This window comes from Macaca fascicularis, chromosome 8, assembly GCF_037993035.2.
Source record: "Macaca fascicularis isolate 582-1 chromosome 8, T2T-MFA8v1.1".
In the NCBI taxonomy this organism is placed as follows: domain Eukaryota; kingdom Metazoa; phylum Chordata; class Mammalia; order Primates; family Cercopithecidae; genus Macaca; species Macaca fascicularis.
In genome coordinates this window covers 42,990,140-43,002,780 of record NC_088382.1, presented here as the reverse complement: position 1 = coordinate 43,002,780, position 12,641 = coordinate 42,990,140, and the positions used below count along the sequence as shown (strand labels likewise).

The 12,641-nt window shown below is 35.7% G+C and overlaps 1 protein-coding gene across 2 annotated transcripts in view; it reads left to right on the top strand.

The window, feature by feature from the left end:
- The first annotated feature begins 3,481 nt into the window (after positions 1 to 3,481).
- LOC102123198 (A disintegrin and metallopeptidase domain 3) overlaps positions 3,482 to 12,641 on the top strand; it is an 86,468-nt gene continuing 77,308 nt past the window's right edge. The window contains exons 1-2 of one of the 2 annotated variants that reach the window (XM_045398176.2): positions 3,482 to 3,695; positions 4,209 to 4,291. In XM_045398176.2, the coding sequence (XP_045254111.1) occupies positions 3,638 to 3,695; positions 4,209 to 4,291 (141 nt within the window). In that variant the 5' untranslated portion in view covers positions 3,482 to 3,637. The remainder of the gene's footprint in view (positions 3,696 to 4,208; positions 4,292 to 12,641) is intronic. The other variant, XM_073999974.1, reaches the window with a different exon arrangement.

The following is a 12,641-nucleotide window of genomic DNA, read 5'->3' as shown; positions in this document are numbered from 1 at the left end:
TCTGGTATTACCCAAGAGATAGAAATAAAATGTACAAAAAAACAAAGTTATTCCTGCAGCAAATGTTGGATCACATGCCACTCCATAGCACATTGCTCCCACATAAGTAGGATGGTCCCTATAACTGAATTAAAATTTTTTTCTTGTTAAAATAAACATATTTTAATTTATTAATAACTTAATCGCCTTTCATAAATTGGGTACCCCAATTAAGCTATACTTTCCTTAAAACATGAATATTGCAGGTCGTGTCTTATACTTTCAAGCATTTTCTATTTGGATAATCTCCCATAGTTTCTATAAAGTTAAGTTCTAAGGGCTATTGAACATTTTATGATACATAGCACAAAATCTAGCACTGTCTAATCTTTCCCCAAAATTAATTATTACTGTCATCATAACTGGCTGGATAAAATTCTAAAATCTAAAAGTCAGGGTTATTTACTGCCATAATTTTCACATAGTAAACCAACACTAAACGTTGTAAGGAATGTTAAAGGCGAGAGAGAGAGAGAGAGAGAGAGAACATGCAGTACATTAATTACAAAAAAGAAAGAGATGATATAGTACGATATCCTCACACATTTTAGTCATTTGTTAATGTTGCTTCTGAATTCCCAAACCTTATTTCTGCTTCCACAGTAGATACCATAGATTTGCAAATTTATTACGTATTGCTTAAGATCTTTAGGACTGAGTTTTGGGCCCTAAATAATCAAATTAGTAAAACAAAAAAAATCCATGTAAAGACTCTTCAAAGATACACAGCAATTTGTTTAATAGCTATATATTAGATTATCATAGAAATGCCAGAAAAACCACAGGGATCATAAAGTAATCCATTTCAGTTATTTACTATTTTAATGTTTTGTGTTATAGCCAGCATCACATGCAATTTTTGTATTCCATTATTTTTGCATATTTTGCATGCTATTGGTTTACATTTTAAATAATGATAAAATAATGGTTTTAACTATTTATCACTGAGAAGAGCTTTACAATTATTAAGGCGCCACGTTTATCCAAAAGCTTTACATTTTCAGCTCATTACATTTTCAGCTCATTACATTTTCATAAATAAATGGTCCACTTTAAGAACAATGTCCTACTATGATTTAATTGGTGCCTTATATGGTTGTTAGATTTTTATATTCTGCATTTTGACAACACAGTATTAATAAATCTTTTTAAGGTGTCTTAGCATTATACATATAATAAATTTTGTGTATAATTTTGATAGTGAACATATTAAATATTTGAAAACCTCCCATCAGTGTGAATAAATTGCTTACATTAATAAATATGCCATGATATTGGACTTTTGAAACACAAATTTTTGTTCCCATGACAAAAGCCTTTGTAGTACATCACCAGCATCCCCATTAGTTGAAATCTTATTTTCATCTGACCAGAGCTCCAAAGAAGATAGAATAATAGTCATTTTAAGCTGAGAAAACATCTGAAAACAGAAGATATATGATATACGGCTTTGGGTGACCATAAATATAACATTGCATCTCCATACATAATGCTAATATGTTCAATTTACTATATTTTGGAGAAGAATCCATTGGTGGATGAAACTAGTTAGCACAACTGTAGTTTTTATAAAAGTGAAAATGCTATTTATATAAATAGTGTTACTGCATTAAAATAAATGTTTCTTGTTAAATACTAAAGATAAATACTTACAGTGTTGACAAGACCAAAGATATAGACAACTTTCTCAGCTGCAGCTGTCATGTCAGAGCCCATATAAGCATACTAAAAGACAAATTTTCTTTCTTAATCCCTAGTGAAAATGACTGAACTATCACATTGTAAATGTATTTAAATATAAAGTGTTAGAATAATGCAGTGCTAAAGTGAAGAGACAAAAACAAAATTAAGTGCTAAGTTTGAGGCATAACCCTAGAGGCTTTATACATTAATTAATGATATTAAAATGACATAGTTGTGATTATCTTCCTTACATATATGTATGTATGAAAGGTCAAAAAGTGAAGTTTCCAATGTTGCGGGATATTTTTAAGGAATCAGAGAGACTGATGGGGTTCAGGAGGATATTTATTAATTATTTAGGTGCACCAGCCCAATCACATTAACATCCAAAGGATGGACTGAGCCCTGAACAACGAGTTACGTTACCTTTTAAGCATTTCGTGGGGGTGGGGGGAGATCTGTGCAGGGGGAAGCATATTACAGAAATGAGAAATAAAGACAGTTATTTAATTTATTGTGACATGCATTACATCGTTTCTTACTTTTAAAAGAAAAACATGTTTTGCGACTTGAGTTTATCTGTCTAGTGACCTTGCAACTGCACAGCTAGGGAATCAGGGTCTTCACAATGCCTGGGAAAGGAGGAGAGAAAGACTCACTAGCCACAGTAAAACAGGCAGTTAATTTTTAAAGGACTCCAGCTCTTTCTCTTTCTCAGGGGGAACTGGGTTTTCTTACATACAACTGAGTTTCTGTTTATACACTCCTTAATTTCTTTTAATTCCTGTTCCACAAGACCACATATTCATTAAACACCAGATGGAATTCCATCACAAACACAAGTCAGTTGATGTAAAAATTGGCGAAATCCAAAGTTTTGGATATGAATGATAGTGATGGCTGCCCAGCAATATGGATGTATTTAATTCCACTGAAAAGTAGGCTTAAAAAGCATTAAGATAGTAATTTTTATACTGTGTATTTTACTACAATACAAATGTTACAATAAATAATAAATTGTAAAAAAAAAAAAAAAAAAAAAAAAACCTGAAATTAGGCAAACCACCTACCTATGTAGTAAGAGATAAAATAAAATTATTTCCACTTAACTATATTATCATTCCTTGTGTGAACTCCATATTGATGGGGGAAAATATGTCTGGCTTTTCATTTAGTCTCCCTAAGCCATAAAGCTTTTCTAAGAAACAAAAGTGTGGAAAAGTCAATAAATAAATGGATTTTGATTGTTTTTATGAAGTAATTTTATAGGTGTGATTTTTTTTGCCTGATACTTATAAATCGTACTAAAATAATAAAATACATCCATATATTCATACTTCGCATTTTATTTAAACTCCTTAGACAGTTTTCTAAGAAACTGATTTTTTAGTTTTCAGTATGTGTTTGTGTTTTCACCTGAGTCTTAAGAGAAGAAAACTAGAACTAGATATTACTAAAATTGGCAATTGGCTGCTGCTAAACATACTGTGATTCCTTTTTTTTTTTTTTTTTTTTCCTGTTTTCCTTCACTACAATAATTCAACCGTCTTCCCAGAAGGCTATGATGTGGAACAGTCATCTTGCCAAGACTTCATCAGCAAAAGGTCTAGAGTACAAATGTGCTTTATAGCCCTATATTACCCCTGAATGCATTGTAAATGTCAACTTTTTAGAAAAAAAAAAGAGCCCACGTGCCCAGAAATGCCGGCTCCCACGTGCCTCCTCCGATGCAGCCCACTGTGGGCGGGAGCGCGGGGCTGTAGGATCCACCCGCCTCGGGATCCACGGAGCTGGGTCCCGCAGCACTCGCAGACCCCACGGCCCTTCCGCTCCGCTCGGCCTCCACCACCCTGGCCTCGAGCTGCAGCCGTTCCAAGGGCAACGGCCGTCCTGTGGCTGGGCCGCTGGCTAGGCAATGCTGTCTCTCTTGCTGATCCTCTCAGGCCTGGGCCGGCTGACCTCCGCGGGCCCGCGTAAGTAAAGAGCCCTGCAGGAGAGGACGCCGCCTTTCCCCTTTCGCCTTTCGCAGGGCAGAGAAGCGCAGGCCAGGCTGGGGAGGGGGCCTCAGAACCGCTCACAAGTGTGGACCACAGGCTGCAGCGGGAAGCGGGGATGCCGGATGGGACCTGTAGCCCACACTTCTACCACGCAGGGCTGAGGTCACCAAGCCCTGAAGTGTCCTTGGGCAGAGCTAGGATAAACCTCCCATACCTGGAGGAGCCGTTTCCTGGAACTGGACTGTGTGTGTGTGTGTGCGTGCGTGTGTGTGTGCGTGCGCGTGCGCGTGCGTGCGTGTGTGTGTGTGCGTGTGCGTGTGTGTGTGCGCGCGCGTGTGTGTGTGCGCGCGCGTGTGTGTGTGTGTGTGCGCGCGTGTGCGTGCGTGTGCGTGCGTGTGCGTGTATGCGATGGAAGTATAAAGAGTGATGAGAAAGGACGCTGTGACATGAATACACTGGGAATGTTCACATATGCTTTTCCTCATGCAGATTCTGAAACACCAGTTCTGCAAATTACAGTACCACGGAAGATCCAGACAAACACCAATGATGGCGATGTTTCAGAAACGCATGTAATTAAGAGATCACCTTTTAAAATTATGGTGTTTTGTTTTTTCTGGACTACATGGCCCCAAAGAATTCATACATATCCCTTTGTGAAATTTTGTGTTCTAATTTACCGTGCTAAGGAGTCTTTTGGTCTGAATGACAGCAAGAGTTTGATATTTTTTCATTTCTCAAGTAATATGTGAATGTTAGATAACTGTTTTAGGCCGTGCGCGGTGGCTCAAGCCTGTAATCCCAGCACTTTGGGAGGCCGAGACGGGCGGATCACGAGGTCAGGAGATCGAGACCATCCTGGCTAACACAGTGAAACCCGTCTGTACTAAAAATACAAAAAACTAGCCAGGCGTGGTGGCGGCGCCTGTAGTCCCAGCTACAAGGGAGGCTGAGGCAGGAGAATGGCGGGAACCCGGGAGGCGGAGCTTGCAGTGAGCCGAGATCGCGCCACTGCACTCCAGCCTGGGTGACAGAGCGAGACTCCGCCTCAAAAAAAAAAAAAAAAAAGAAAACTGTTTTAAAATAGAGATTCAGAAAAAGAATCCCCAGATTCCTATGACACAAAGGAACCATATTCAGTCTACTGGGTTCTTTTAGAAAATATGTACATTTAAATCTGTGTTATTATATAGTTGAGGTCATACTAATATTTACCAAGCAATATGTTTTTAACATGATAATATATAAAGACTATCTTCATGCCTATACATGTGTATATAAATCCTTTGTAAAAATGAAAGTGATGTCATCTTTCATCTGATTAGAGTAGGAAAGTAGGTATGTTGTAAAATTAAATTGAGGTAATACAGAGAATGCTGAATAAAATGAATGTCCACACCAGTCTCTAAAAATAATAAATTTGTACTAAATGAATATTTAGAAACACATGCACATGCACACATATATTTTTAATGATTCTATATGACTGTAATTGACTTTTCATTTATTTATAAATATTGGATTTACTTTTATGATAATATGGCTCTGTCATTTTTATGACTTCATGATATGTCATATGGATGTAACATATATCTTATCAAATTTTCAACTCATAGTTTCATAAAATTTCTTTGATAGTTGTTTATGTAGATCAATGGGCAAGCCATTAAATTTTTTTGTAAACATTGAAGAATATCTTCCAGAAAAGTTACTTTACATTTGACTGTTATTAACAAACAATAATGATACATATATTTTTGAACTGTCACCAGGCTTTGTTCAATTTTCTCATCTCCACTAACTCACACAAACACACACATGTACACACCACCGTGAGAGATAAACATTATGTTTTAGTGATGAAATATTCAGCTCACTAGGAACATTTAACAATTCTGAAGTTGTATAAATTTAATAAAATGCATTCAGCACCTATAGAGTGAAAATTCATAGCTCTAGAGGAAGAAACTGTGAAAGCCATTTCCATAGTGAGATCTTAAAATGTTTTCCTCAAATGTTGGTTGACAAATCATAAAAAAATTCATAAAGGTAAAGAAAATTTGAACAACAAAAATATTTTTATCCAATGGACATATATAGAACATGAACCCAGTGAAGTGAATGTATTGTTTTCTCCAGTTCTGATATGTTTTAGGACTCACTAGACTCTACAGTTTATCACACAAGAATCCAAGAAACATTCACTGTGAGCTCCCTGTTTAGAAACACAATCTCTGTGTTCCTGAAGCATACTGAGTCTACCAACAAAAGAACTACAGGAGAAATGTTGGCTTTCAGAGATCTCTGCTGAAATCTTTCAGTGACTCTTTAAATAGTCAAGCAGGGCTTGTCAAAATAATTAGGCAAACACTGAGGAGGCTCCCTTGGCCAGGGACGTTTTGAGCCATGAAAGCCCATTATAAATATCACTGCCTTTGTTTTGGACAAGAATCTGAAATATCCAGATGTGTAGGGATCCCCAGATCTAAAGATAGAGCTTTTCCAATCCAGCTGTAATTTAGCTCTATGCCACTGTAAGTAATGTACATTCTTCTGAAGAATATATAGGACGGTCAACAAAATTGATGATAGTAAAGAAAGAAAATTAAAAATCAAATACTGGTAGCATAAAACTAATTATATGGTAACAATCAATTAGGATAAAACTTAACAAGAAACTCAAAAATGCATTTAGCAATTTGTAGACGTACTTCTATATATTTCACAGGGTGAAGAAGAAATAAGTGATAATGGATATTACACAATGCATAATGGGCAAGAGTAAATAAATTACATACATAAATTTGATATACACTTGAAAATTGCATAGGAATATAACTAAAAATATATAAATAGCCAATATTTTACCTGACAACCCTGTCATTCAGAAATGAAGGATAAAAAATATCCTGTACAAACAAAGGCTGAGGAAGTTTATTACCACCAGGCTTGCCTAATAAATGCTAAAAGGAGTTATTTAAGCTAAAACGAAAGGAGGCTAAATTATAACAGGAGCACATATGAAAGTGTAATACCCACAGGCAAAGGTAAATATAAGTCAATTTCAGAATGCTATAATACTGTAATAGTGGTGTATGAATCACTTATAACTCTAACGTAAAGGTTAAAAGTCAAAAGTGTTAAAATAACTATCACTACCATAGTTAATGGATACAAAACATAAAAAGATGGAAAATTTGACATAGATAACATAAAATTATGCATATGTGTAGAAGTAATATTGCATAGTTTTTGTATGTGATTGAAGTTAAATTTCTAGTATCTTAAAATAACCTGATATAACTATATGTTTATGTAAGCCTCGTGGTAAACCATGAAACAAAAATCTGTAGTCAATACACAAAAATTAAAGAGAAAATAATCAATAGATACCACTGCAGGATAACATCAAATCACAGAGGAACACAGGAAGAGAAGAAAAATGCACAAAACAACATATAAAGCAGCCAGAAAACAATTATCAAAATGGCAATAGTAAGTCTTCATGTCAATAATTACTCTAAATTTAAACGGACTATAAACTCTCCAATCAAAAGACATAGAGTGGCTGAATGGGTTAAAAGTATCCAAAGATATGCTGCCTGAGAGAGACACATTTCAGCTTTAAGAACATGCAGGGGCTGAAAGTGAAGGGAAAGGAAAAGATATTGCATGGAAATCAAAATCCAAAGAGGAAAGGAGTCTCTGTGCTTTTATGAGACAAAAATAGACTTTAAGTCAAAAACTGTAGCAAAAGGCAAAAAAGTCATACTGTAATCATAAAGGGGCCAGTTAATCAAGAAGATACAACAATTTAAAGTGTATATGCACCCAACACAGAGCCCCCTAAATGTATAAAGCAAATTTAAACAGAACTGAAATGAGAAATAATATTGACAAAGGACTTCAATACCCCAATTTCAACCATGGATAGATTTATACAGCAGAAAATTAATGAGAAACATTTAGACTTAAACTGCACTTTAGACCAAATGGACCTAAAAGACCTCTATAGAACGTTCCATCAAATAGAAACAGGGAAAAATAGAAAACTCCTAAATAAGTGGAAATTAAACAGCACCTTCTTAAACAACCAATTGGTCAAAGAAGAAAACAAAGGGTGAAAAAGAAGAGAGTAGAATAACCATAGATAGAGGAACAAAACTAAAGTTATATTTTTAAAAATATAAATAAAATTAATAAACCTTTAACAATATTAGGAAAAGCAGAGGACTCAAATATGCAATACCAGAAATAAAGGAGGAGACATTACAATTGACATCACCAAGTAAAAGCATCATGCTATGAACAATTTTATGCCGACCAACTGCATAACCTGGAAGAAATGGACAGCATCCTAGAAACAATCTATGAAGACTGAATAATGAAAAATAGAAAATCTGAGGAGATCTATAACAAGTAAGACTGAATCAACAATCAAAAATCTCCTATAAAGAAAAGTCCAAGACCAGATGACTTAACTGGTGATTTCTACCAAACATTTTTTTTTTTATAAAGAGTAAATAACAATTATTCTCAGAGTTTTCCAAAAAGTGGAAGAGGAAGGAGCACTTCCAAACTTATTTCATGAAGCCAGTATTACAATATTACTCTAATACCAAAGTTGGACTGAGATACTCCAAGATAAAAACATGAGCCAATATCCCTGGACAAAGATGAAAGTATCCTCAATAAAATATTACCAAATTCAACAGCACAATAAAAGGACTGTATATCATGATCAACTGGGATTTATTCCTGGGATTCAAGGATTGTTAAATATATGCAAATGAGTACATGTGTATGCCACATTAAGAGAATAAAGGATAACAAACATATCATCATCTCAATAGATAAAGTAAAGGCTTTGGACAAAATCCAGCATTCTTTGATGATAAACATTCTCAACTAATTGGGTATAGAAAGAATTTACTACAAAATAATAAAGGCCATAAATGACAGGCCTACATCTGACATCATACTCAATATGGAAAAGATGAAATCTTTTCCTCTAATATCATGAAAACTACACTGGTGCCCAGTCTCACCACTACTGTTAAACATTGAACTCCATCTTAAAAAAAAAAAAAAAAATTACCTGCTTGTAACAAAGGCCAAGTGGACCACTCCCAAAGACCACTTGGAAGTGCATCCCCAACAGCAGTCCTCACTTCAATTCAAGTTAAGTCTTTAAAATTGTATTTTGTGTCTCAGCTTCTTCCTGTAGGTCTTTTGACCCCCGCTGGCCAGGGGCACTCAGTGTAGGCCCAGTGGAAGCCAGAATTCACATCCTCACCCAGGGACCCAGGAAGCCCCCCTTGCAAGTCCCTCTCACGGCTGGGCTAGGCCACCTGTTTGTGCATTCCCGTAGTCCCCTGTGCATTTCCACCAGGAGACTGTGTTATTGTAATCTTCAATATCCTTGTCTGCCACCCACACTGCACCCAGCAGGGCTGAGCCTTGTTCTCTCTGCTGTCTCCAGTACCCACTGCTTAGGGGGCCTTTGTGAGCATATTCTGAAGGAAGAAAGGGAAGGTGAGGGGAGAACAGCCTGGAAATGATAAAGAGATCAGGTTGGGCACAGTGGCCATGCCTGTAATCCCAGCAATTTGGGAGACCAAAGCGGGCAAATAACTTGAGGTCAGGAGTTTGAGACCAGCCTGGCCAACATGATGAAACCCCATCTCTACTTAAAAAAAAAAAAATTAGCTGGGCGTGGTGGCAAGCACCTGTAGTGTCAGCTACTAGGGAGGCTGAGGCAGGAAAATCGCTTGAACCCCAGAAGCGGAGGTTGCAGTGAGGCGAGGTAGCACCCTTGCACTCCAGCCTGGGCAAAAGAGTGAGAGTTTGTCTCAAAAAAGTAAATAAATAAAATAAAATCGGTGTATATGTGGCTGCATTTCTTACATAACACCTCACATTTATTCAAAGAAATCTGAGACCTGCCGCTGCCTTGCTCTCAGGAAACAAGCACAGGAAAACTAAATTGTTGTATGCCATCAGTGGCAGAGTGTGCAAGTGACAGGAGATGTGGTGCTTCCAATGAAGAGACCAAAGGATGGGGACACTTGGAAAATCCCAAGCCAAGCTTGAGCTGCCAACTACAGCCAAATGGAGTACTGCCTTCTCCAAACACAGATAGGACTTAGATGGCGGCCACTGGTCTTAAGCAGGGAAGACCTAAGTCACCTCAAGTGTCCTGTGAGAGACCACAGTCTTTGCCAAGAGAGAGGAAGTGCCCATGCAGGCCCTGACATAAAGCCTCTTGGTCAGGAAGTCCTTCTGACCTTCTTTTCTTGGATAGCCCTTCCTTGACAATTAGATGAGAGAAACTTGCCTCTTTGCAAGATAAGACTAACGTTATCTTTGGACTTCACCATAGGTGGAAGTTGCACCAGAAGGATTATTCAAGAAGAGAAAATAAAATGCCTCCAAGTCAAATTGTCTATTATCAGAAGACATGATCTTATACATAGAAAATCCTAAACATTCTATATGAAGAAAAGGTTAGAACAAAGACATGAATTCAGTCAAGTTGCAGTATGCAAAAACCAACATAAAACCGATCAGCTGTGTTTCCACACACTGATAGTAAACTAGCTGAGGAATAAATTTTTTTAAAAAATTACTTATAGTAGCATCAAAAAGAATAAAATATTTAGCAATATATTTACCTATGGTGGTGAGAGATCTGTACATTGAAAACTACAAGCTATAAATTGATAAGAAAAATTGAAGAAGACAGAAACAAATGGAAAGATATCCCTTACTCATGGATTAGAAGAATTAATATTGTTAAAATGTACATATTACCCAAAGCAGCCTCCAGATTCAATGCAATGATGCAATGCCCATGAACATTCTGATGGCATTTTTCACCAAAACAGAAAAAAAACAAATCTAAAATTCTCATGGAACCACAAAAGACTCAAAATAGTTAAAACAATTCTGAGCAAAAACCCTGATGCACCATCACATTTCTTCATTTCCAATTATATTACAATGAAATCACTACCTCATAAAGATATTTGCACTCTCATGTTCATTGCAGCATTATTCCCAACAGTCAAGATATGAAAGTAACCAAAATGTCCATATACAGATGAACGGATAGAGAAATTGTGGTATGTATGTATTTATATATGAAATAGAATATTATTCTGTCTTTAAAAAGAAGTAGATTCTACCATTGTGATGACATGAAATAAGGGAAAGGACATTATGCTATGTGGCATAAGCTAGACACAGAATGAAAAATTCTGCCTGATCTTACCTATATGTGGAATTTCAAAAATTTTCATACATAGAATTGTGGAGAAAACAATGGTTACCAGGGACTCTGTGTGAGGAGGAGGGTGCAGGGGCAAATGTGAAAATGTAGGTAAAAAGGTACAGAGTCGTAGTTACATAGGATGAAACATCTAAGAAATCTAATGTACAAAAGAACTGTAGTTAACAATAATATGTTTTATACCAGTAATTTGTCAATAAAGTAGATTTTAGGTACTCTTACCACCAAAACAACAACAAGGAAAATATAAAAGAAAGTAACTATATTGGAATGCTATATATTTTAATTTGCTTGACTGCCAGAATCACTTATCTATTTCTAAATCAAGATAAGACTATCAAAAACTTATGTTGTATACTTTAAATATATACAATATACTAAAAGTAAATTATATTATGTATCTATCATAATCAAAATAGTATGGCATTCATCTCTGGGTATATGGGTAAAGAAAATGTAGATTGATAGGTGATCGATCAATTGATCAATAAATAGACAAACAATGGAAAGTATTCAGTTTTTAAAAAGAAGGAAATCCTGCCATCCATCATTTGTAACGACCTGGTTGTACTTGGAGGACATTATGCTAAGTGAAATAAGCCAGACACACAAAGACAAATGCTGCATTATCTCACTTATACATAGTATCTTAAAAATAAAGTCAAACACATAGTAACAGAAATTAGACGGTAGCACCAGAGGTTGGAGGCAAGGGTGAAAAGAGAAGACATTGGTCAAATATGTTAAAAATTTATTAATTTCTTATATAATCTTATATAATGTTATAACTTTCAGTTATAAGATTAATAAATTCAGAAGATCTAATGCACATCATGGTCCCTATAGTTAATAATAATGTTTAGTTTACTTAAAATTTGCTAAGAATAGACCTCAAATGTTCTCACCACATATGATAAAATGGTAACTATGTGAGGTGGTGGATATAGTAATTCGATTGTTTTAATCATTTCACAATGTATATGTATATTAAAACATCATATACATCTTTTACACACTTTAAATAAATACAAAACTTGTTTTTCAGTCGTAGCTCAATAAAGTTGAAAAAATAAAATTGCCTTAAAAGGTTGTGGAAACGAAAGGAATTTTTATTATTGATACAAATAACAATTTATCATGAAGATATCACCATATTTAATCTGTTTGGAACACCATACTAAATCTATCTGAACCAGAAACCTCCATTAAATGGAGGAGCTTCTAATGAGATGTGGGCTGTCCCAGAAAGCGTGACTTTGTGTAAGATGACTCTCTTGAGCGAAGGCAAGAGCCAAAGGGGGTAGGGAGATGAGGACTGCCTGTGGGTAGTACCTCTGGCAGCTGAGCAGTAAGTCTTTTATTCTTAACTGGGAACCTGTGCTGCATTATTTCATTTTCAATTTATTTGTGCTGAGAGCTGCAAAATGGAACAAAGATAACAAAATTCAAGTTTCTTCAACTGTTTCTCAGCATTTCTAAACATTATCCCCATTTTAAATTCAAATCTCATAATAATATATGCTAATGATTAATGATCTGAGTTTTGAAATTTAGACTCCTTGTGTTTATTTAAATTACAATTAATTCTGTTATACGTTCCAATTTTGATACGTGCAGGATATAATCTACAT